Raw genomic sequence first — 23570 nt, 5'->3', positions numbered from 1 at the left:
TGGTTGGAGCATCGTCCAATAACCAAAAGATTGTGGGTTCAATCCACAGTCTGTGCACAGGTCTGGGGTTGTATGAGAAGCAACCAATCCATGCTTCTCTCTCCTTTCCTCTCTCCCTTCTCTCTCTCTAAAAAAAGCAATAAAAAATGTCCTTGGGTGAGGATGGAAAAAAAGCATTAAAAAACAAGGAGCAAATGGGAAGGAGAGCAATGATTCTCAACCCTGGAAAGTTCTCATCCTGAGAGTTTGAAAAAGCAAATATTTTTAAGGACCCTAATAACTACATGAAAACGCAACTTTCAGAAAGGGAACAGTGCCACCTGCTGGTAGCACTTTGTACTTGCAATCTCCAAATAATCTGCCAATGCAATGCAATGCAATTTGTTGGGCCTCAACTCAATGCCCAAGCATTATAATGCACCCTCCAGGATATGCAGCGATTAGTTCCTTTACCCTTGAAGCTCACAGTCTAGAGGGGGCACCTGAAATGTACATAAAGCCCTTTGTTCCGAGGTAGGTGGTGAGTGACAAAGTCCCAGTGAGGTTGTCCACAGGCATTGTCCACAAGGTGCAAAGCCTGGAGCCAGGGCCTGCTTTGTGAGCACGTGACCTGTGCAGTCACAACAGGCCTTGTGTTTAGCAGGTCTCTGCCTTGAATTCATGCTCTGCTGTGTCCGTCTTGAATTTCTTAATAATTTTGGCACAAGGGGCCACATATTTTCCTTTTGCTGGGGCCCCACAAATTATGTGGCAGGTCCGGCCCTGGAGGAATCTTGGAGGAGGTGACACCTGAGCTGGGTTGGGAGAGCAGGGCAGTAGTGGAAGGAGAGGAAGCCTATTTTCATGGGGAAGGAGCAGTGGACTCAGTTCCTGGGCCTCGGAGACAGGATGGCGCGGGGGAGGGAGGTAGATGATCAGGGACTGTGAGGATGGGGGCAGAGTTTGATGTTCATGGACTCAGACTCAGGGCTAGGAGGATGTCCAAGGACAGAAGACAGGCCAGGGCTGGAGCTCTGAGGTCACAGACTTGCAGGTGGGACCCAGGGTCCCCGGGCGCCGAGCAGTGTGCAGAAGACAGAGCCGCATGGCTGGGCTCGGGCTTTCAGGCCAACCTAGGTCCTTGGCTTCTGACACTCCTGCCTGGCGGAGTGGCAGTGGAAAGTCCTTGAGGGCAGGGCTGATGGGCCCTTGAGCCCCAGCTTCCTGTGTGCTGTGCTTTGAAACTCCTCTTAGCCTCCTCCTGAGTGGCTTCCTGCCTCAGCACCATCACAGGCAAGGGGCTCGAGCTCCTCTGGCGTGCGCTCTCATGTCGGGGACACTTCCCATTCGACTTGTGCCCTGCATTCCTTGGCCAGGCTTCACTCGCAGGGGCCTCGAGGGGCTTTGAACAAGCTTCTCCCCCACCCCCCCCCGCAACCATCATAGTGGGTTCAGCCTGCTGATGGAGACCTTGGCCAGTCTAAAGGGCAAACCTCTCAAGAAATGTCAGGATCTTCTTTTTCATGGGGTTTTCCATGTTTGGGGAGGAGATTTACAGGGAACGAGTCCCTCCTTAGAGTTCTAGGGAGGTGGAAGGGGGTGTGTGAGAGCCCTGAACTAACATTTCTCTCCGCTTGGCCCAGCAGGGGCTGGTAAGGGCAGCTGGCACCCACGGCATCTGTGGTCCTGGGTCCAGCAGCCTGAGCCAGGACACTGCCTAGTTCTTCTGCTTCCCTGCAGAGCATGGATCAGGCACAGGGTGGGCAGGCTGAGCAGGGGTGGATTATGACTTGGTTCCCCCATCCCAGTGAGGAGAAGTTCGTTCCTTGGCTGGGTTACTGCCCTGCTGATCCTAGGAGTTCTGCCTGGGGCAAGTTTTATTGGGTGTCCTGTGTTTGCTTCTGGGCCTGGGGTGCATGTTTGCCTGGGGTGGGGGATAGTTTGCCAACAGGTGGGCGCATGGCAGGGACAGGGGTCAGGAATGCCAGCGTCTTCTCCAGAGAGGGCCCAGAGTGTAGGCCCTCTGCCCCTCCCACGATGTCTTCTCCCTGTGTGTGTGAGGTGTCTCCTCCCTAGTGTGTGAGGGTCGGGGGAAATACACCCCGCACCTCTCTCCTTGAGCAGGCGGGTCATGCAGATCAGACTCTGCCTTGGATTGCTAGCACAGTGGAGGGATCCGAGATCCTCAGGACTGCCTCCTGCTGGGCGGGTGAGAGAAGTGCCTGCGTGGACAGTTAAGGTGACAAGACCTTCCCACTGTCCCAGGCACCTGCCGGGCCACAAAGGAGGTGAGCCAGAGAGCAAGCACAGGCCGAGGTATGGGGCCTGGGTCAGCCGCAGGGAGTAGTACAAGGAAGGGCGGCTCTTTTGCAGTCTAGGGCGGAACCCCGAACTCCAGGCGGCATGTAGAGCTTCAGGACAGACCTGGTACTCCGTCCATGACCCTCCGCCTCAGGGCCTGCGGACCATGCCTGGGTGCATGGAACTCTGGGAGGCGCAGAGGTGGAGAGAGACAAAGACGGAGGGAGAGGGGCACACAAATTGAGAAGCTACAAAGTTACTGAGGGAGGAAGACAGCGATGGTTCAATCGAGAGAGTGAACAGAGGTGGAGGCAGGGACAGCCACACTCGTGACTGGCTGCAAAGAGAGCATCACTCAGGTCGTATCTTCCAAGATGACGGAGGAGGAGCCAGTGGCTCCTGCAAGGCCCACAGGGCGGGGTTTCAATGGAGAGCCGGGATTCCCCTGCCGCTCCGACAGGCCTTCCCTAGGCCCAGGAAACCCGCCCGGGCCAGCCAGGGCGCGCCTACGTCTGGATGAAGAGGTGGAAGTTGGTGCGCGTGAACTCGTGGTGGATGCTCTCTAGCAGCGCGTCGGCGTCGGCCTCGGTGGTGGGCTGGGGGGCCCCCGGGGGGTCGGGCCGCGTGCTGTATTCGGGGGTGTAGGTGAAGGAGAAAGCGCTGGGGTAAAAGAGGCCATCGGCGCGCACCAGGCTCACCGCCACTGTGATGGGTGTGCGCAGCCAGCGCCAGTCACTGCCGAAGGCGGCTACATCTGGCACCACGCACACCAGGGACCGGGGGCTCCTGGGGGTAGACCACGGAAGTTAGGACTTTAGTGACATCAGTCAGGGCTGATGACAGCACCCTCCTCTCCCTGCTCCCATACCTGTACATGGTTTCCGCCTCCACGTCCCCGAACCACACCTTGAGACCCGCGTGGAAGTTCTCACCGTGGAGCTCCAGCGTGGCCACATCACCCCCGCCACTCAACTGGAAAAGGATGGGACCGGTTGGCGTGGGGGAAGGGGTGGCCAAGGCCTGCGGCCCTCCCTTCCCATCACCCCGCCTCCCAGCGCAATCAGCGGGCCAGAGTCCCCCAGCACCCGGATTCACCTCGAGGGTGCTGATGAGGGGCACCGGAGTGACCGGCTCCCGGGTACACGCCAGGCTGGTGCTGAAGGAGAATTCCACCGACTCGGTGCCGATGATGGTCCAGCAAGAGCTGTCGTTAAGCAGCGCCCTGTTCGCCTCCTTGGGGCAGGGGGAGGCCTGGGAGAGAACCGAGGGGACAGGTAGAAGCTCTAAATGGTGGCCGTCAGCACAGCGGGGCGGGGGGTGGGGGGTGGGGGTAGCCTAGTAGTGCCTGGGCCTTCCGGCTCTGGGTTCCAGTGCCAGGCTTTGCGGTTTACCTGCCCTGCATGCTTGGACAAGACCCTGCAGCTCTCCCAGAGTTAAATAAGTTCCTGGGTGAGCTGGCAGCTAAAGGTCTATTTTGTTAGGGTCCTCGAACTCCATGTTTAACACTGTGCAATTCTGGGCCCTAACATCCCACAATTCTAAAATTGCTCAGTAATGTTATTTTCTATAGACTATGATTTCATCCCTCAGCATTTCGAGATCACCTTTCTTGGGGAGTAGTATTGCTTATTTATTAATAACAATTTCCCTTGCCCAGTGTGGCTCAGTTGGTTGGAGCATCGCCCGTACACCAAAAGGTGGCAGGTTCGATCCCTGGTCAGGGCACAAGCCTAGGTTTCAGGTTCAGTCCCAGGTCAGCATGTGTGAGAGAGGCAGGCAGCCTGTCGATGCTTCTCTCTCACACTGATGTTTCTCTCCCTCCCTTACCCACTCTCTAAAATCAATAAGTATGTCCTCTGTTGAGGATTAAAATAATAATAATAATAAATAACAATTTCTCACATCCTACAATTCTATGGCTTAAAATTTTATGATTCTAATAGTCTTTGCTCAACAATCCTCACTACTCTTACTTATTATTATTATTTTAATTTACATTCTATAACTTTATACCCCAACATTCTATGCCTCTAATAGTCTAGGGAAAGAGGTATTGCTTAGTAATATCATTACTATTTTTTCTACATTCTCTGACTCTGTCTCTGTAGTCCAGGGGTTGTCAAACTCATTTTCACCGGAGGGGGCGGCGCATCAGCCTCGCGGTTGCCTTCAAAGGGCTGAATGTCATTTAGGACTGTGTAAATGTAACTACTCCTTAACTAGGGGCAAGGAGCTTGGTGCTGCGCCGGGCAGAAACAAGGCGCCTGGCCGGAACAAGGTGGAGGGCTGGACTCAGCCCGCAGCCTGGTGTTTGCCAACTGCGCCACAGTCTGTTATTGCAACATGCCCTAGGGGGCAGTATAGCTCCTTAGGATGACGATGGTGGTCTTCTATTGGGTGGTTCTCTGCATTCTGGCTTTCTAAGATGCTTCGTGCTGACAATCTCTGCTTCTCACCTGGAACTGTACCACCTTCTCTGTGGCAAGACATAAATAGGTGCCACCGCCTCCAGGAGGACCGCCAGGAAACTGGAACGCACACTTGTGCAGCTGGGAGATGGGCTCGTCCACGTCAAGGAGCGCACACTGTTTGGTTACTTTGCGGATGATCTATAAGAGAAGGGCGGCAGGGAGTGTGGCGGCAAGGTGCCCGGGTGCCCGGAGGCCGCCCTCCCAGCCAGCCTTCTGCTCCCCCTGTAGCCGCTGCGGGCCCTGGCAGACCCCGCCCCCCACCCCCCACCCTCCCATGCCAGCAGCCCTTTACTTCTCTCCAGCCCCATGAAGAACTGAGTGTTCTGGCAGAGAACCGAACACGTGTCTTCATGCCTTGGGCCCTCACCTTCCAGCCCTGCCCACGTGGGCCACACCCTGTGCATGCCTCTGGGGGCCCTCCTTCCCATACCATTGGAGGTAGCGTGATGCCCGTAACAGTGCAGACAAGCTGCACCAGGGAGCCGTAGCGGACATAACCCTCTCGAGGTGGGAAGTCCCCCTGGGAAGGGCAGTCATCAGCTGAAGACAAAAGAAAGGAAGAAAGGAGGGTTTCAGGGGGTCCCAAGCTTCTGCCTTCTTGCCTCTGACTCCACCCTGCTCACACCTAGATCCTGGGGGTAGGGGTGGCATGTAGGAAGGCAGCGGAGGCTGAAGGTTCTCATCCTGGAGGGGTCATTCGTGGCCATCCTCACAAATGCCCCTCTGCCCCCCTGGGGTGGGTGCTAGAACCAGGGACCAGGCTGGATATTGGAGTCAGAGACACCTAGATCGGTCACTGACTCCCGGGCGCCTTTGGTGAGGCTTTTTGTGCTTCAAAGCCTCAGTCCTGGGGGGACGGAGTTTACTTTCCTTGAGGAGTTGTGGGAAGAGTAACAAGCTAGTAAACGCGAAGTGCCCAGCCCTGGCCTGCTGACGCAGTTACCCAGGTGGAGTGTGAAGGCAGCCCACTGGCGCGCGCTGGCCACGAAAGCCCCGTCCTCCACGGAGAGGTAGCGTGTAGAGACCGTCTGGGAGCGCAGGCGGTTGAAGAGGGAGACCTTGGAGCCCGAGGATATGCACACTGTGAGGGAGGGGAGAGCAGTGCCCTGACCTGGTCCGGTCCTTTGGATGTGCCAGATGCATCCGAGTCTCTGTCCCCTGAGCCACTTGGGCTCCTGTGCACACTGGCCCAGACTCACTGAGTTCATGTTTCACAGCTATTTATCTGGTGTACCTGCCTGAGACCTGCGTCTGCCCTTGCGCCTGCTCCTTTTGCTGCCTGGGCATCCATCAGCTCAATCAACAGAATTACCGAGTATTCACTCAGGGTCTACTTTGTGGCAGGCACTGTGCTGGGCACTGAGCACCAAGAGGGTGAATTAGACTCAGTGTAACGCTGGAGGAGCTCACGGTCTCAGAGAGGAGAGAAGAACATGAATATGAAGTTTCAGGCTAATGTTATAGGATTGGGTTAAGGAGGGCTTCCTGGAGGAGGTTGCCCTCTCAGCTGGGGAGCACGAAGGCATGAAGCAGGTAGGAGGGCCTGGAGGACTGCATGCCCAGAGGCCCTGTGGTGAGAAACAGGCTCAGCATCAATCCCTCCCAGCCTGTCACAGAGGCAGAGACCCAGTTTTGTTTCTGACCAGATTCTGATCACCTGGGGGGATGGACTCACCAGGTCATCTCCCTCTCGCCCTTCACAGTGCTACGCATTCTGTGGGTGCTCAATTTATACTTAACCCAAGTTCCCAGCCATTGAATAATAGATACCTCAGTGTGTATGTGTCAGGTACTTTTACATGCTCCGTAGGTAGTAGTTCATTTGAGCCTTTCAACAACCCTTGGAGGTAGATAATATTGTCTCTACGTAAGACAGCCCCTTGCTGGCAATCACTCCATTAGTGAAGGACAGAGCTGGGATGCAAAGCCAGCATCTGCCGTCACACTGTACCTCTTCTCTCCTGAGCCCCTCCTGATAAGAAGGGTCCGCCAAAGCACTGCCAGACCTGAGACAGCCTTTGGGGGTCCTGACAGACAGATAGTAAGTGTGGGGTAGGGATACGAGTGGGATGCTGGCATCCTGCTGACCCAGGTCCAACTCCTGGCTGGGTTGTTTGCTACCTGGTCAGTCTTAGGCAAGTCGGCTGGGTGACAGGCCTGAGCATTTCCCAAATGGACAGATGGATGTTCCAAATCTCATTTGTCTCATCTACAACGTGGGGAGAGTGACAGCACCTTATCACTTGGTGCCCAGGACAGTGCTTATCTCAAACTGCCTCTGTGATCCGCTATGCGGGTCCCTGTCCCCTGCTGGTCTGTGAGTTCCTCCAGAGCAGATCCCTTGTTTTACAGGGATGCATCCCCTAGCGCAGAGCCAGGCATAGCGCAGACCCTGAGAAAATATTTTAATGGAATTTTATTGTCACTTTTATTGTCTTTTTATTGTCACTTTTATTCTGTCTCCAGTTCAGTACCTGCCGGCCGTTCGATGGGCCCCCTACTGCCCCTGCCCCCAACTCCCCCCACCCCCGCCACACGCATATACACTTAAGTCTGGTATCTGTCCCCCCTGCTCTCTCTGCTCTCCTTTCTCTTAACTTTTCACTCCCAAACCTAAACCGCACAGGCTCAGGCAGACCCCGCCCCCCTGGGCTCAGACCCCGCCTCCTCCACTCTGACCCCACCCCTACAATCCCGGCCTCTCCCCCTCCTAAATCCCCGCGGCTGCCGGTTTGACCGCACCTCCCCGCCCCGGGATCAGGCCCCGCCCCGCTCACAGTCCGTGTTTTTCAGTGACTGCTTCTTCTGCGAGGGCTTCGAGATGACCTTGATGAGGCGGCTGTGGAAGGTGCCCAGCTCCCGACCCCCTCGGAGCACGAGCCGCAGCACCAGCCGGAAGTGCTTCCTCTTGTCGGCGTCTGAGATGTACAGGGTCTTGGCGCAACCGAATTCCTACGGGGTTCACGGGGATGGAGCCAGCGCTTCTCAGCGCCCTCGGGAGGAACCGACCTCCCCCAGTTATCTGCCGTCCGCCCCGTCGGGAGTGACATGAAGGGGCATGGTCCAAGCTCCCTGCTTGCAGGGAGGGGCGCACCCTGCACGCAGAGCCTCGGTCTCCAGGCCCCCCTATACTGGCTACCGATAGGGGGACCCCCTTCCCTAGAGTTCAGCTTCAGCAGGCGAGTAAATGAGCCTTCCTGCCCAAGGAAGGGGCAAGGATGGGAGCAGGACTGGGACCCCCCGCCATGTGCTCTCACCCTGGAGTCGGGCTGCTCCTCGAAATTCAATTTCTGCGTCTCGGCGGCGCTGCCGGACGCGCCGTCCAGACCCATGTAACCGCAGACAGTGGGCCCCATCTCCCCTGCCTGGTGGGCTGGAAAGGGACGCCCTCAGGCTCTGAAGGACTCCGGACTCAAGGCCAAGGCAAACCTAGTTTACGCCACCAGAGGGCGCGGCGAAACTGCGTCTGCGAACCGGCCCGCTCCCACTCCCTCCTGCGTGGTCCCCCTCACCCAGGACCGCAACCAGTCCTGGAGTGTATCCTCACCTTGGCCCGGCACTGGCTTCACCCTCCAGCCGGGACCTGAGAGGTAGACACAGGGCGGGGGGCAGAAGAACCTGCGGGGACATGTAAGTGCTGGACTGGTGTGTCATCTCCCCGGGACTATCTTGTAGGCATCTCAATGATAGCAGAAACGCAAAAGAATCCCCCTCCACCTTTGCCGACACCCTCCCAGGCTTCTCCGTGGCTGTGGACCCCATTCACACCCGAGCCTTCTTTTTCCACTCCCCGAACTCAGCCCCTCAGTAAGTCCTTTCAACTCCACCTTCCAAACCTACCCAGAATCCACTGGCTTCTCACCACCTCCACCGTCACTTGCCTTCTTAAAATCCTCCCGTGGTTCCAATTCAAAGTCCTCACACGATCTGGCCCCTGCTAACCTCTCCAAGTCTATTTCCTACAACCCCAACCTCCCTTCTCCAACCGCAGCCACTCTGTCTTGTACCTGGAACGGGCCAAGTTGGTTCAGCCTCAGGGTCCGTGCATTTTCTATTTCTCCGGGGGAATAGCTTCCCCCGGATTTTCTCCTGCCTGGCTCCATTTTCACATCGAAATCTCGGTTCGGATGTGATCTTGACCTTTCTAGCTGAAGTAGCCCCCCTTCTATTCCAATCACATTGCACTGTTCTATTCCCTCCTAGCTCTCGTCAGGATCTCGTGGGGACTTCCTTGTCTGCCCCTTCCACGCTGGAGTGAAGATGCCATGAGAGCGGGGACTGTATTTGTCTCCTCCAGCTGTGTGCCCAGTGCCCAGTGGCGCTCAGAAAGCCTGGCCCTTGACATGCGACTTGACTAGTTGTTAATGAAAGTATGAATGAAGGCGTGAATGAATGGGGACTGTAGGTTCCCTAGGAGGTTCTGCTAAAATCAAAGTGGGCATTATTGGCGACTGAGCGGACAGGCCCATGACCCGCCACTAGCTTAAACCACGGTTCTGCCCAGGTTCTAAAACAACACTATACAGGCAGGAGCGCCTATGGCCGGACGCCAAAGTGACCTGGAAGGGGCCGCTGGGGCACCTACCGTTTCTCATTTCCGTAAGACTTCTGGGCCACCTTGGCGTGCAGGATCCGCACCGTCTGCTCGCACTGCTGCTGCAGGCACCGGCGCACGCCTTCCCGCAGGACTGTGGTGCGCTCTGGGGGTGACCTGGGAGGCCAGCGGCGGGGAGTGTCAAAGGGCGAGGTGCCACAGAGCTCGAAGCGTTTAGGTGGAATGAGATGAAGTTCTAGTGGCGCCCCCTCGTGGTCAGAGCGAGGAAGTGTTGGGTGAGGGAGGGGACGCCTGCAAGTCGGGGCTAAATATTTGGGCGGTGCTCGGTGAGGCCTGCACTGAGCCCACCTCGGGACCACCCAGGCGCCACTCTGCGGGTCTGGCTCCACGCCCACCGTATCCTGGAGCACTGGGGAGAGGCCCCAGCCACACAAAGGCCGCACTTATGTTGGCCTGGGGATGGAGGCAGAGTACGTGAGGGCGCGTGGCTTTCCCTGTAGCCCGAGGGGAGCCACCCCAGGGAAGTGCTGAAGCCAGGGAGGAAGAGCCTGGGCCCTTCCCTGGCATCAGACCCATGCACGACAGCGCTCCCTGGCCTGTGGGCAAACGCCTGCGCACATGGACAGGCCCCAAAATTGTGTGCGGGGGGGGGGGGGGCGGATTTCAGTTTTTCCACGGTCGAAATACCACTCCCTTCCCCCTTCCTTCTGAGAGCAGGGGCCTGTTACTCTCTTGGCTTTACCTCCCTTAATCGCAGGGCCTCCATCGACCCCATGGAGTGGGCCAGGCAGAGCCTAGGGGACCTGCTGGCTTCCCAGCCTGGAAGTTTTGATGGGTGAGGGAGGGTGGGCCCAGGCGGGTGCTCCCAAGACTTAAGCAATTGCAGAGAGCGTGTGAAGGAGGCCGTCACGGCAGAGATTTGACGGACCATCAGGTCTGGCGGGGAGAACCATGAACCTTGAAGCTGACCTTCTGGGTCCTTTACCCTCTTCGCAGGACCAGTGTCAGAGGCCTCTCCTCACTCCAGGAGGGCACGACGGAGGGCAACAGCCAGGCCGCGCCCTCGGAAGCAGGGCCAGGCAGACGGCGGCCCAGCCAGGCCCCGCTCCGCCCCTTGGGGCTCTCCTCGGGGAAGTGGCTCCGAGGCCTCCAACGCATTCCGGCTGCGGAGAGGGTAGCTGCCCAGCCTCCCGCTGTACGGAATTCCAGCCCCGCAGCCCGAGTGGCGGCTGGCAGGGTGACTGGAGCAGGGGGCAAGATCGGGGCCCCGCCCCACCCTCAGGAGGAAGGGGGATCTTCCCGCCGGTGGGAGGGGTCGCAGCCCACGCTCCCCTCCCCGTCCGCCAGCCCGGGTTAAATGCGGCCGCCGCCTCCGCTCCCTCCAGCTGCCTGGCAGTCCCCACCTCGGGCACGCTGCCCGAGCTCTTACCTGTTCCAGCTGCCCGGGAGGCTCCGCCCGTCGGCTCCGCTCTGCGGCCGCGCCTCCGGGTTGTCCAACAGGTTCAGGTGAGTCAAAGGGCCTGTGGGCGCTGAGGGGTCTGCGGGGGGGTGCAGGCGGCCAACCAGACCAGGGGACCGTAGGTAACTGCGGTGCCCGCATTGGACCTGCAGACCCCGTGTCTGGGGCATCCTTTCCAAATTGGGTCCCCACCAGCAAGCCCACCAAAAAGGGGCAGGGACGTTTCTCCTAATCTCCCCCCTAGGGAACGTCCTCAAGGTGTTCGTTCTTGGGCCAACTCCTGGGTTATTCACAGAACTGCCTGGCGAGCCCACTTCCCGCACCCTAAAAGCATTTCCAGATCTTTCATTCAATGCAGGACTAATTAACCCCTCCGAGGAGCCCTGGGTTCTAGCGACAGCCTTGTCACCACGTTGCTGTGTGACTTGGGGTGAGACACTGCCCTCCCTGGACCTAGTTCCTTCCTCTGTAGAATGAGGGGGTTGGAAAGGTGATGCACTTGGAGGAAGCCGCTGTTTTGACGTTCTGGGGTTCCTGGGGTGCAGTTGGGGTGCCGGGTGAGACGTTTGCTCAAGCCAAGAGCAGGATAAAGGGGGTTCTTAATTAAGATTTGGGGGCCCAGAGGCTTCTGAAAGTAGGAAAGAATGAGAGGTAGCAAAGAGTTCTGTCCCTTTACCCGCATGCTCCCCGGGGGTGCTGGCCTCAGCTATGGCCAGAGCCAGAGGAGACAAGCCACACCCTCCCACCTCCAGCCCCCGGCACATCTGACTTAGTCACCCGGGCATGAAAGACTCAGCGGGAAGGATTTTTGTTCTTCCACGAGGCCTGAAAGTCGAAGGTGGAGAGGGTCGGGGACGCTCAGGCCGCCTAGAGTGAGCGGCAGGCACTCGACCTTGCTCAGAATAGGCCCATTCACGGAACTGGGGGGGGGGGGGGGGGGGGGGGGGATGCGGTTGGGTTGGGGCGGCTGGCCCCCTCTACCAAGAGACAGCGGTAGAAAAATGGCCAACGCAGTTTCAGCACGGGGCGCGGGGGTGGGTGGTGGAGAGCACAGGGAGCGAATGGAAGGGAAAGAGGTTCCATGTCTTCTGGACGTCAGGTTGCCAGGCAGCTCAAAAGGAAGAAAGGGAGCAGGGTCCTAGGTTCCTTTGCAGCTCAGTGAGCTGCCTTCTTGGACCTCACTTTCCCCTTCTGTACAATGGGAGTCTTTCGTGAGTCTCAAGGGGCCTTGGGAAGGTGAGCGCTCACCTGCTGCCCCCACAGGATCCATGGTCACGTTCTGAGGCCCCCAGCCGCTCACTCACTGCCCTCTGGGTGCATCCAGTGCCGTTGTCCTCAGAACCCTGCGCACTCCAGTCCCTGGGCCCTCAAGCCGGATATATCTTACTCGGTCTTATCTCAAGGCCCAGGGGCTCCCGGCCGGCTGTTTGCTCTGTGCAGGGGCACCTGCTGGGCAGATGCGGGCTTCCCACGGCCACCTAGCCAACGAGGCCAGACCTTGGAAGGCGCCCCCTGGCTGCTTCTCCTGAGAGCTGGCGGAAAGTGGAGGCACGGAGCCTCAAATTCAAGTGCGTGGTGGGTTTTGGACAGCGCAGTGCCCGCCCGCCCCCTGCCCTCCCAACACAGCGAAAGGGCGAAAGGGCGAAAGGGCGAAAGGGCGAAAGGGCGAGTGGCCCTTCCCTGAGGTCTATGGTTGTGCAATGAGTGTCTGAATGTGTGTATCTGTATGAGAGAGAGGCGGGGGGAGAGGACAGCCACACAGAAGCGCCCTGTATGGTTAAGCAGTAGCAGACGGGGTACCGGAAGTGGGGAATGGATTCCTTCTGCAGAGGTTTTCTTCCCGGGGAGACGAGGGCATGGAACCCGGTGGCTTGTCCTTGGAAACCCCTAGGCATAGGATTGTGTCCTGGCGCAGACGCTTTCTTGTCCTTTCTTGAGACTTTGAGCACCAACGTGGAAGCTTTTCGAGCCGGTTTCCGAACCTATATAACCGCAACAGTAACAGCCTGTCCCAGGAATTGTCAGAGGACTAAACGCCACAAGGCATGGGAAGTGTTTAGTAGGGTGCCTGTCATGGAGGAAAGTCTTTTTCTATGTAAATTGTGTATATTTTTATCTACTATGTATTTGCAAAGCAGAATTCCTTATGTTTCCCAGAAATCTCACTGTAATGAAAATTAATTATTTTGGCCTTGGCCAAGGTGGCTCAGTGGGGTAGGGCGTTGTCCCTTCCTCCACTTGGTCTCTTGCTCTCTGTCTCTCATAGATGCTTCTCTCTCCCTTCCTCTAGCGCTCTCAAACGAATGAAAAAAATACCCCCAGGCAAGGGTTGAAAAATTAATGATTATGAAAGCATGCCCCAAAGTAGAAAGATTAGTAAAACAAGCCCTTGACCCTCCTCCACCTCCAAGTGCCCCTCCCCCAGAAGGTGTTCTGCAAATTCTGTGATTTTGCTGTTTCCCGTCCTCCCTCCAGGCTCTGATACCTCCGTTCCCGGCCCCGCAAGTGCCATGAGGGGCCTCCCACATTCGCCGCTGCCCGTGTTGCTGCTGCTCCTCCGGCCCTGGGAAACCCATCTCCAATTCCAAGGTGAGCCCTCACCAGTGACGGGAGAGAAACAAAAGCGGGTTTTCTGTCTGCAGCCCGCTAGGCCCGCTGGGGAGACAAAAGCAAGAGCTTTAAGATGCTCGGGGATGGCTCCCAATGCACCATTTTCCCTCTCTGGGCCTCAGTCTCCTCCTCAGTAGTAAGTGTCTTAGAGGTATCAAAATAGCAGAATGCCCATTTGGTGTTGAAGTTTTAAAAGTTAATTGAAAAATCAGGAGATGTCACACATGAAAAATCCCGATGTGGGACTTCTCTTGAAAAATCCAAGGGTCTGCTAACATGGGGCCCACAAGCCTGCATGGCGATCTCTGGCTGGAGCTGCCCAGTTTAGGAAGAATACACGTGCTCTGGGTGTTCACCACCCCACCCTACCAGTTCACTCATTTATGTTGTCTACTTGGCCCCTACAGGCACTGGAATTTGCAAAATTCCCTCTCCCTCCCCCAAATAAATACCCTCGTAAAAACCTCCTCAGAATAGCCCTCAGAGCTGTAGGAAAGAAAATTGGTGAAATCTCCTAGCCCAGGTCCTCAGCAAATGCTGGGCGAGTGAATGTACGTAACTTGCATTTGGTGGGCTAATTCTGTGGGGGCGCTGTTATGCAGGGATAACACGGTTCCGCCCTGGGTTTCCCAGGGGATCTCCTCTGAGATGATGCTTTGCTGACCTAGAAAAGTCCTTTCTGATCACCTTTCAGGTCCCAGGTGCCGTACTGGGCCCCTGGATTTGGTGTTTGTGATTGACAGCTCGCGCAGCGTGCGCCCCTTCGAATTCGAGACCATGCGGCAATTTCTGGTGGGCATCCTCCGCGGCCTGGACGTGGGGCCCAACGCTACGCGCGTTGGCGTGATCCAGTATTCGAGTCAAGTGCAGAGCGTCTTTCGACTCGGCGCGTTCTCGCGCCGCGAGGATATGGAGCGTGCCATCCGCGCTTTGGTGCCACTGGCGCAGGGCACCATGACCGGGCTGGCGATCCAGTACGCCATGAACGTGGCCTTCAGCGTGGCCGAAGGTGCGCGTCCTCTAGAGGCGCGCGTGCCACGAGTCGCCGTTATCGTGACCGACGGGCGGCCCCAGGATCGCGTGGCAGAGGTGGCGGCGCAGGCGCGCGCCCGCGGCATTGAGATCTACGCGGTGGGAGTGCAGCGCGCGGACGTGGGCTCCCTGCGCGCCATGGCGTCCCACCCGCTGGACGAGCACGTCTTCCTGGTTGAGTCCTTCGACCTTATCCAGGAGTTTGGCCTTCAGTTCCAGGGCCGGCTGTGTGGTGAGTTAGGAAGAGTGCTGGGTCCAGGCTGAACTGCCTAGAATCCCACCCTATCCTGGGTGGCCGCGCCCACTCCAGCTTTAGCTCCGCCCACCAGAACCGCTCAGGTCTGATGAGAGTACTGTGTCACATGCCAGCTCTGCCCACTTTTGCTTAGGCTTCGCCCAACAGGAGCAACATTTGGCGTGCTTCCCTACCAGGATGAGCTGTGCGTGGTTTACCACAGGCTTAATGTCCGACACAGGAAACACTGCCCATTCAAGCTAAGAGCAACAGTCCACTCCAAAGACGGGTCGTGTCCGCCCTCATGGCACAGCCACGCCCACTCGCATTTAGCCCCTCCCACAACCTTGAGTTACCCCGCCCACCCTGATTCGGCCCCTCTCACCTTTCTGTCTTACCCCTGTGTAGTCCTAAGGTGTCCTATTGACCCATCTAACCCCACCCCGCTCTTAGGAGCCTGTTAGCGGGCGCTGTTCAGGCCCCGTTCTCTCCTAAACCCGTCCCACCTGGGTCAGCCCTTCTCAAACCAGTCTTATCCCACCTAGGGACGTCCTTGATCATGGTTCCTATCTTTGACCCCCTCCAGCTGTCTCTAACTGGGGGGTTCGGCCCATCTGTTCCCTGCTGACTCTACTCTTGTGTGTCCTCAGAAAAGGATCTGTGTGCTGAGGGACTACATGGCTGCCAGCACCAGTGTGTCAACTCCCCGGGCGTGTTCCACTGTGCCTGCAACCCTGGCTACCAGCTGGCAGCAGATAACAAGAGCTGTCTGGGTGAGAGCGACTCCTGCCCTGCAATCCCACTGCTCCTGAGCCTTCTGTGGCTCCCCATTGCCCCAGCACCAGCCCAGTAGGTCTGGAAGGGCCATTGGAAGTAAAATCCAGCTCCCTCATGTTACAGGTCTAAGAAAGGAAAGGTATGCCTGGAGTCACACACGTCCTCGGTGGGACCAGGGCTAGAAACCTTTACCCCACAGTGAAGCATGCTTTCTGTATCCTGTCCACTCTTTCTGGCTCACCTCCTACCGGGCTCCAACACACCGCCCGCACTGGCTCGTGTCTCCCAGGCACATCTTCACAGTTGCCATAACTTGGACGCCGTCGGGGTCTTCAGTTAGGGTCTCTGCGCACCGCCACCCCTGCCTTGTTCAGCTCGCTCCGGGCTGCTCGCCTGGGCCCTCTTGCTTCTCCACTCTGCACCTGCCCGCCTTTCAAGGCCTGATTCTTCATTTCCGCCTTCTGAAAGCCCGAGGCACACAATGCCTTACTTATACAACCGGGACTTTCTTTTTCATGTGTGTGCGTGTCCTTGCCTTTGATCTTAGCAGCAGCTACCGTTTACTGGGTGCCAAGTCAGTATCAGATCTTGTGCTCGGAGCGCCGCATACGTCATCTGTCAGGCTCACAATAACCTGGAGAATGAGGTCAGGTGGTTCCTCTACCCCAGGTGTCCTCTGGCGTCTTCTTGTTTCTAGAACAAAACTGGCTTGAAGCCCATGTGATGGCCTGTGAACATCCCAGTCCGCCCCCCCCCCATCTCTGGGACTTCCCCAGGCGCATCCTTTCTGTGGTCTCCCCTCACTCTGAGCTCCTGCTGTATTCAATCAGGTTACGGCTCCTCCCTCAATTTCTCACCCTCACACCTGCTGCTCTTGTTCCATGCGTGTAAATCAGCCTCTTTCTTGGTTTACACACTTGCGAGCGCAAGGGCGTGTGTGTGTGTGTGTGTGTGTGTGTGTGTACATTTCCTTCATATTTTCATGTTACAAAAGAGGGGGTGAACAGAGGTGTGAATTACGCCTAAGTCAGGTCAAACATACACACAAAAAAGGAAACGTCCATATTTTCTAATTGACTATTAGGCACCCTTGACCCTGAGAGCCCTCAGTCACCCCTCTACAAAGGATTATTTACCGGCATCTTCAACCCACAGGGTCGCTCATCTTCACACTATTTGTCTGTTCTTTTTCTTCCTTTCTCCACTTCCATCTCTTTTCTAGAAACCCCAAACTCTCACTTTTGTGTGCAGGCTAATTCACCTCTCCCCAAGCCCCGCTCCCCAGGGCAGCTCTAGGACCCTCTGCACCTGAAACGCAGCAGGGTACTCAACAGGGAGGCATCACACCCTCCTTGGAAGGAAGCTGTGGATAGCAATTGCTCGCCTCTGTTATATTCCCATTTTGCAGAGGGGGAAATGGAGGCTCAGGCAGGTGAAGTGGCAGAGTCTGGTCCTCTATTAGCCAGTGAGCATCTTCAGGGCAGGGACCCTGTCTTCTGCAGATTCCTGGCTCAGTAAGGGACACACCAGACTAATGAAAGGGACCACCTCAGACTAATGAAGTCAGAATCTTCAGGAATTGGGGTCCAGGCATCGGCGTTTTTTAAAAGCTGTGCTGTCAGGGCTGAAAAGCAAAGCCCTGAGGTATACGCCAGCCTCCCCTCTTCCTCAGTCATTGATCTGTGTGCTGAAGGCTGGCTTTGTACTCCTGTGGAACCAGAGGAGCTGTGGGGGCGAGTGAGGCCCCTTCCCCCACTAGCACCCTAGACCGAAGTGGGCTCCAGTCATCAGGAGTGACCCCTCTCTGCCTCCTCCTCCCTCCAGTCATTGACCACTGCAGCTTCGGGAACCACAGCTGCCAGCAGGAGTGTGTTAGCACCCCTGGAGGGCCACGGTGCCGCTGCAGGGAGGGCCACGACTTGCTGCCTGATGGGAGGAGCTGTCAGGGTGAGGAGGGGTCTCCTGCATTGTGCAGAGGGGCGGGGTGGGGGGGGGTCTTGGTTGTTGGAGCCCACCCTGACTCACCCTGACCTGTCTCTCCTTCAAGCTCGGGACCTTTGCAACGGCGTGGACCATGGATGTGAGTTCCAGTGTGTGAGTGAGGGCCTCACCTACCACTGCCTGTGCCCTGATGGGCGGCAGCTCCAGGCAGATGGCAAGAGCTGTAGCCGTGAGTTATGGTTGGGAGGGGGTCCTGTCTGTCCCCGCCTCACTGCTCACGTTCGGAGTGTCCTTGACTCTGGTGTGAGTGTGGTGTGAATGTGTGGGTATGAGTGGTGGTGATGGGGGTGGAGGGTGTGCCATGCCCTGCCTGGATTCTCTACCCTGTTGTCAAAGTTAACTCCTAAAATACGCATTTGATCACACTCCTCTCTTGCTCAAAAGCCGTTTTGGCTCACCAGTACCTACAGAACTGTGACCAAATGCCTTGCCTCCAAGTTTTCAGGTGGTGGGTGCAACCACATTCGTGGATAACGAAATCAAATTAGGGGATTACAACCAGCATTAAAAAGAAAGAGAGAGCCCTGGCCAGTGTGGCTCAGTTGGTTGGGTGTCTGCCCACGAAGTGAAAGGTTGCCAGTTCCGTTTCCGGTCAGCACACATAACCCGGGTCATGGGTCATGGGTCATGGGCCTGGGTCATGGGTTTGGTCCCTGGTCAGGATGTGTATGAGAGGCAACCCGTCTCTGTTCCCCTCTCACATAGATGTTCCCTCTCCCTCTTTCTCCCTCCCTTCCCCTCTCTCTAAAAATAAATAAATAAAATCTTTAAAAAAGGAAGAGAGAAAAATCAGGGTTTATAGCATGTAGAAAGAGCAAGCATTGCTTCATGAATTTAATTTTAATGATATGTAGTATGTCACAATGTGTTATTATCATTTTTGCTGTGGGTTGTGGTCATGTTTTTGAGACCACTGCCTTAGCTCATTACAGTCTAGCTTCAGCCAAACCCATGAACCTGTCTGAACATCGTAGCCACCCTGTCCTGCACACTCCCAAACGTGCTGAGAGCTCTCAGCTTCCCTGCCTCTGCACATTCTGTTCCCACCATCTAGAACATCCCTTCCTGCCTTGGAGAACTCCTACCTATCCTTGAAGACCAAGCCAAATGTCACCGCCTCCGTGCAGCCTTCCTCACCAACTCCAGGAAAAACGAATTGTTCTTCCCATGGGCTCTCTCTGAGAGCCTCTCTATTCTAGCATTTCCCTTAACAGTAACACATGGCACATCCGACGACTCTACTCTGCCCTGGTTTCCTTATGGGTCAGGATTGTGCTGCATTGATTGTCGGACCTTCCTCAGGTCTAGCAAAGTCCCTGGCTCGCAACAGGAGAGTCCACACTGCAAGGGGGTTGGGGCGAGGGTTTCTGGGTCAGAGAGACCTCATTTCAAATCCTGGCTCAGCCATTCCTAGCCGCGAAATCCGGATCAAAGCATTTTACCCTCCAGAACCTGAGGTTATAGAAAATGAGGACAATCCCCAAGGTTATTGGGAAGATGGAGAAAAAATATATAAAGCACCCAGCACAGCGTCTGGCACACGGTCCGCTGACAAGTAGTGTTTTTGTTTAGCACTGTTAATACTGGCCCAGTGTTTGGAGTTCTGTCTGATACCTAGTAGATCAATAAACGGTAACTCTTGTGGTTGTGGGTATCATTTTCACCATCATCATTATTAAAAAGACGCTTTTAGCAGATCGCCTGGCTTGTGCTTCGCACTCAGTAAATGGCGAAGGCTACATGGTATGCTGGTAATGGGAGCGGGCCATGCTGGTGCCCAGCACGGGGAGGCCTTCGCACGTGGCAACTGTCACGCAGTCAGTGTGTTGTGTGAACGAACGCCCAGATGCGAAGATGGTCACTGCCGGCCAAAGCACTGGTTTCTCCCGCCAAGACCTTCCTTCCCTTCACTGAGCAGGGTGCCGAGAAGGCCACGTGGACCTGGTTCTCCTGGTCGATGGCTCCAAGAGTGTGCGCCCACAGAACTTCGAGCTGGTGAAGCGCTTTGTGAACCAGATTGTGGACTTCCTGGACGTGTCCCCTGAGGGCACGCGTGTGGGGCTTGTGCAGTTCTCCAGCCGGGTACGCACAGAGTTCCCGCTGGGCCGCTACGGCACAGCGGCTGAGGTGAAGCAGGCGGTCCTGGCGGTGGAGTACATGGAACGTGGCACCATGACCGGGCTGGCGCTGCGCCACATGGTGGAACACAGCTTCTCCGAGGCGCAGGGCGCGCGACCCCGCTTCCTCAACGTGCCTCGAGTGGGCCTGGTCTTCACCGACGGTCGCTCCCAGGATGACATCTCAGTGTGGGCAGCACGCGCTAAGGAGGAAGGTGGGCTTGGTGTTGGACACACTGGCCTGGGGTTGGGTTGGACACAGCGAGGTGGCTTTTCTGAGGTCCAGGGCACCCCCGTCTCCCCTGTAGGCATCGTCATGTACGCCGTGGGCGTGGGCAAGGCGGTGGAGGAGGAGCTGCGCGAGATCGCCTCGGAGCCCACCGACCTGCACGTGTCCTACTCGCCCGACTTCAGCACCATGACGCACCTGCTGGAGAACCTCAAAGGCAGCATCTGCCCCGGTGAGCGCCTCGGGCTGGGGAGCCCTCCGCTCCTCCCGCTGCCCAACCTCTGCTCTCTCCCCTTACTGTTGACTCCCCAGCCCTTTCACAGAGTTACAGCCAAGGCAGGGGGGCTCACTGGACAGAGCCTTGTTACTCAAAGCAGTGTCCGTGCCCCGCAGAACCGCAGCATTCCCACTATCTCCAGCCCTCACGGATCAGGCTGTGCACTTTGACAAGCCCGCAGGGTGTTCATGTGTGTGTCAATGTTTAAGAGGCACTAGACCGAGCTACCTGTCCCACAAATTAGTGGGTGCTCAGAATAATTTGGGGGGACTTTTCCAAAGGAACGCCAAACCCAGCATTTCTAAGTGGAGTCACGTCATAGATTTTATTAACTTGCTGAAAGTCGGCTTTGCAGCCCCGGCAGAGTGGCAGGACCCCATGTGTTTTGAGTGCACAGAGCGACATATTTTCTCCTGCACCATGTAGCCCACGACTGGGATCTGTCTACTTTATCCGGGAAAAGGGGGGTAGCGCCCTCTGTGGAGGGGAAGGAGCTGTCAGGCCTGGGTGCTGTGCAGGCCCCATGGGGGGCTTCTAGGGGGCAATTTTACCAGAAAATCTATACTAAGGTGCGACTCTGCTTTCAGATTTTCAGGCCCCGCCACCAGAGCTAGGTTCAGTAGGGCTGGGCCAAGCCTGGGAAATCCTACACACACACACACACACACACACAGAGTTAATCCTTGAACAACCCTTGCCCTGTATAGGTCCACTTATATGTGGATTAAAAATATGCCTATTCGTGGACCTGCCCAGTTCAAATCCATGCTGTCCATGGGTCAGCTGTATTTTCCATCTGCAGCTGGGAGTCCACACCTGCAGAGGGCTGCCTTAAGTGGCACACAGAGTCTTAGCCATGCAGTGGGTCAGGGCTCCTACCCTCCTCTTTATTCAAGGGTCAGCTGTACACACAGACATACATGTGCATAGTATATGCATATACAATATATACACATGTACACACACACCCAGGCCAATTCTAATAATTAGCCGATGTATTGTGGAGGCCCTGGATTAACTGCTCCTTCACAGCCCTTTCTGTCCTGGCTCTTATGTCCCACACAGTAGACTCTGGACAAGTCCACTTAGCCCCCATCTGTGCCTTAACTTCCCTCTTTTGTACCAGGGGAAGGTGCTGGCTGCCCAAGGTTGCCTTCAGCTCTAAAATTCTAAGGGAAATCTGGGCTCTGTGATTGAGGCTCTTCACTAATTGCCCGTATGACCTTGGGCAGCTCCTCCTCCCTCTCTGGCCCTTGGTTTCCTTCTCTGCGAAGTGAAGAGTTTTTTTCTGGACAGTCCTCAGTATCATTAATGACGTGACAGACAGGGGTTTGCTAAGGGCATAGACAAGATTGAGAAATAACTTTCTAGATCACGGCCTGGGCATTGTGCCATCACATTCCAAATGGCATATGTGTACAGAATGGCAGTGAATCTAAGGTACATCCATCGTCAAACTCACCATTATTTTCTATACAGCTAAGAAAAAAGCAGGTGCCCAATGTAACCGTAAGGCGCTTCTTTTGACTTTAGAGATGTTGAAATGTGTCGGGGATAGACTTGAATTAGTGGTTCTTAGGCATCCGTGTGCATCCGACTCACCCAGAAGTTAGAACGCAGCTTGCGAGAAGGCTGGCTGAAAGCAGAGGGCTGGACTCCAAGCCTGGTGTTTCTGAGTCAGGAGGTCTGGGGTGGAGTCTGACGATTTGCATTTCTAATAGCTTCCCAGGCGGTGGGTGCCCATGCTTCTGAGCCAGAGACCACACTTGGAGAACCGCTGGCAGACAGTATTAGTTCAAATACTCTCTCAGGTTCAAATCTGCTGTGCCAGGCAGTGCTCTGGATCCGCGCTCCCCAGTAAGGCAGCCACGGGCGAGGTGTGCCCATTTGATTGAAATGAACTGAAATTAGACAAAGTTAGAGTTTTACTTCTTTAGTCACGCTAGCCACAATTCAAGTGTTAAATAGCCACATGGGGCTTGCGGCCACCACATGGCACAGGACTGATGCATGGAGTTTGGAGAAACACTCTTCCGAAGATGTGCACACGCAGATCATAGAATCCTCAGCACCAGCCAAATGAGTAGGTTTTCTCATTGAATCCATTTTTACAGATGAGGAGACTGAGGCCTTAGGAAGGTTGGGTGAGGTTTCCAAGGTCTCATAGCTATGTAGCTGGGACTCTTCCCAGGTCTGTTTGAAGCCAAAGCTCATACACTCAGCGACAGGCTGGGTGGCGGTGTATCAGAGGGCCTCCGCCACGGCAGGCTGGTCCTCCCGCAGATTTTGATTCCCCCAACTCTCTGTGCCCGGCTGGCAGAGGAGGGCATCAGCGCGGGGACAGAGCTTCGGAGTCCCTGTGAATGCGAAAGCCTCGTGGAGTTCCAGGGCCGCACGCTGGGGGCGCTCGAGAGTCTGACTCAAAACCATATCCTTTGGGGATGTCTGAGCCAGCTGGGGTGAAGGGGAAGGGACCCCCAAGATCCCCAACGACTTCCTTAACAGCTCACTCGCCCAGCTGACGGCGCGCCTGGAGGATCTGGAGAGCCAGCTGGCTACCCATATGTGAAAGCCACGGTTGCCGGTTGCCGGGACCCGGGCCGGGGCGGCCCTGAAGACTGTGGGGGCCCTCGTGCGCCGTTGGGTTGTGGGGACCGAGTGAGCCTGAGCCCCTGGGGCTCGGGCTGCTGGAGACACGGGACTGGCGGGCTCCCAGCATTGCGCTCGAGCTGGCCTCTCCTGGACCACAAACCTGACTGTGGGGGCCCGGGGCGCATGCTAGATCCGCACGCCCTTGTCACGTGCTGATGCGCTCACTTCTTTGTTGGATTTCCTTTTTTGTTTTCTTTTTCTTAAAAAAAAATCTGGTTTCCACGGGGTCGGTTTGTGGGTCTTGCTGTGCCGCCAGGGGGAGGGGAGGCCAGACGAAGAGCGCTCCGGCGGCGCCCGAGCGGCGTCTCCGCTCTCCGCTGGAGAAAGGCGCATTGTGCGGGGGTCGGCCTAGGGGGCAGGGAACCGGGCGCTGCTTCCCCCTCCTTGTTTATTTAGCCTAGAACAGACGACTCCTTCTGCAAGCAGCGGGAAGAGAGGGGGCTCCAGGGAACCCTTAGGGTCTGCACAAGTCTGCATTCCCCCCCACCCCCCGCCCCCCGTCCCATTCACCAGAGGGTCGAATGATTCGCTCTCTGGCCACACCAGTCTCCTAGTACCCCCAAACCTGGCTGAAAGCTGCTAGGACTGGGTGGGGGGAAGTCGGTGAGGAACTAGAAGGCCATAATTGAGCCCCTATAGACTGAGTGGAGGCCGGATAGGTGAGTTTTGTTTGGATTTTATCTTTCTCCTGCACTAGGTAGGAAGAAGAGAGGGTACCAGAAGGACCTCTGGCACAGAGCAGGCCTCTGCCCCAGCTCCCCGGGACAAAACCCCTAAAACCAGCCCTCTGTGGTAACGATCATAGACCAGTACCATTTTCCAAGTGCATGGAAGAACATGCAAAGATTTAAAGTGCCTCCCGTCCTAGAGCGATT

General features: G+C 56.4%; 2 protein-coding genes across 3 annotated transcripts; one reads left to right on the top strand and one right to left on the bottom strand.

Moving 5' to 3' along the window:
- Positions 1-277: 277 nt before the first annotated feature.
- On the bottom strand, positions 278-12384 carry RBPJL (recombination signal binding protein for immunoglobulin kappa J region like). 2 transcript variants are annotated; one of them, XM_037044143.1, is made up of 11 exons: positions 10736-12384; positions 9337-9462; positions 8299-8369; positions 8009-8124; positions 7529-7703; positions 5695-5832; positions 5182-5291; positions 4737-4889; positions 3376-3531; positions 3122-3252; positions 278-3063 (listed from the first exon to the last, which is right to left on the bottom strand). In XM_037044143.1, exons 1-11 carry the CDS (start codon positions 10933-10935, stop codon positions 2787-2789), a joined length of 1653 nt encoding a protein of 550 aa, XP_036900038.1. In that variant the 5' UTR covers positions 10936-12384; the 3' UTR covers positions 278-2786. The 2 variants fall into 2 exon arrangements, with proteins under 2 accessions (XP_036900038.1, XP_036900037.1); XM_037044142.1 differs by having other exon boundaries at positions 278-3066; positions 3149-3252.
- On the top strand, positions 10731-22906 carry MATN4 (matrilin 4). Its single transcript, XM_037044141.1, has 10 exons — positions 10731-10812; positions 13241-13354; positions 14070-14639; positions 15293-15415; positions 17244-17366; positions 17467-17589; positions 19339-19752; positions 19846-19998; positions 22364-22471; positions 22554-22906. The coding sequence occupies exons 2-10, from the start codon at positions 13276-13278 to the stop codon at positions 22610-22612; spliced, it is 1752 nt and encodes a 583-aa protein (XP_036900036.1). The 5' UTR covers positions 10731-10812; positions 13241-13275; the 3' UTR covers positions 22613-22906.
- Positions 22907-23570: the final 664 nt, after the last annotated feature.

This window comes from Sturnira hondurensis, unplaced genomic scaffold (assembly GCF_014824575.4).
Source record: "Sturnira hondurensis isolate 20B ecotype Veracruz unplaced genomic scaffold, ASM1482457v3 Scaffold0004136, whole genome shotgun sequence".
In the NCBI taxonomy this organism is placed as follows: Eukaryota; Metazoa; Chordata; class Mammalia; order Chiroptera; family Phyllostomidae; genus Sturnira; species Sturnira hondurensis.
Note: the sequence above shows the minus strand (reverse complement) of the source record. Positions and strands in the feature narration are given on the sequence as shown.

Bases quoted from the DNA above. Each gene is read 5' to 3' on its own strand.
- RBPJL (XM_037044143.1), bottom strand. From the start codon at position 10,935: ATGCCCCAGACACGGGGTCTGCAGGTCCAATGCGGGCACCGCAGTTAC. The intron at 9,463-10,735 runs GTAAGAGCTCGG...CTGGCCTCCCAG, and splicing joins CTCCCGGGCAGCTGGAACAG to GTCACCCCCAGAGCGCACCA. The intron at 8,125-8,298 runs GTGAGGATACAC...GTCCCTTTCCAG, and splicing joins GAAGCCAGTGCCGGGCCAAG to CCCACCAGGCAGGGGAGATG.
- MATN4 (XM_037044141.1), top strand. From the start codon at position 13,276: ATGAGGGGCCTCCCACATTCGCCGCTGCCCGTGTTGCTGCTGCTCCTC. The intron at 15,416-17,243 runs GTGAGAGCGACT...TCCTCCCTCCAG, and splicing joins AGATAACAAGAGCTGTCTGG to TCATTGACCACTGCAGCTTC. The intron at 19,753-19,845 runs GTGGGCTTGGTG...TCTCCCCTGTAG, and splicing joins AGCACGCGCTAAGGAGGAAG to GCATCGTCATGTACGCCGTG.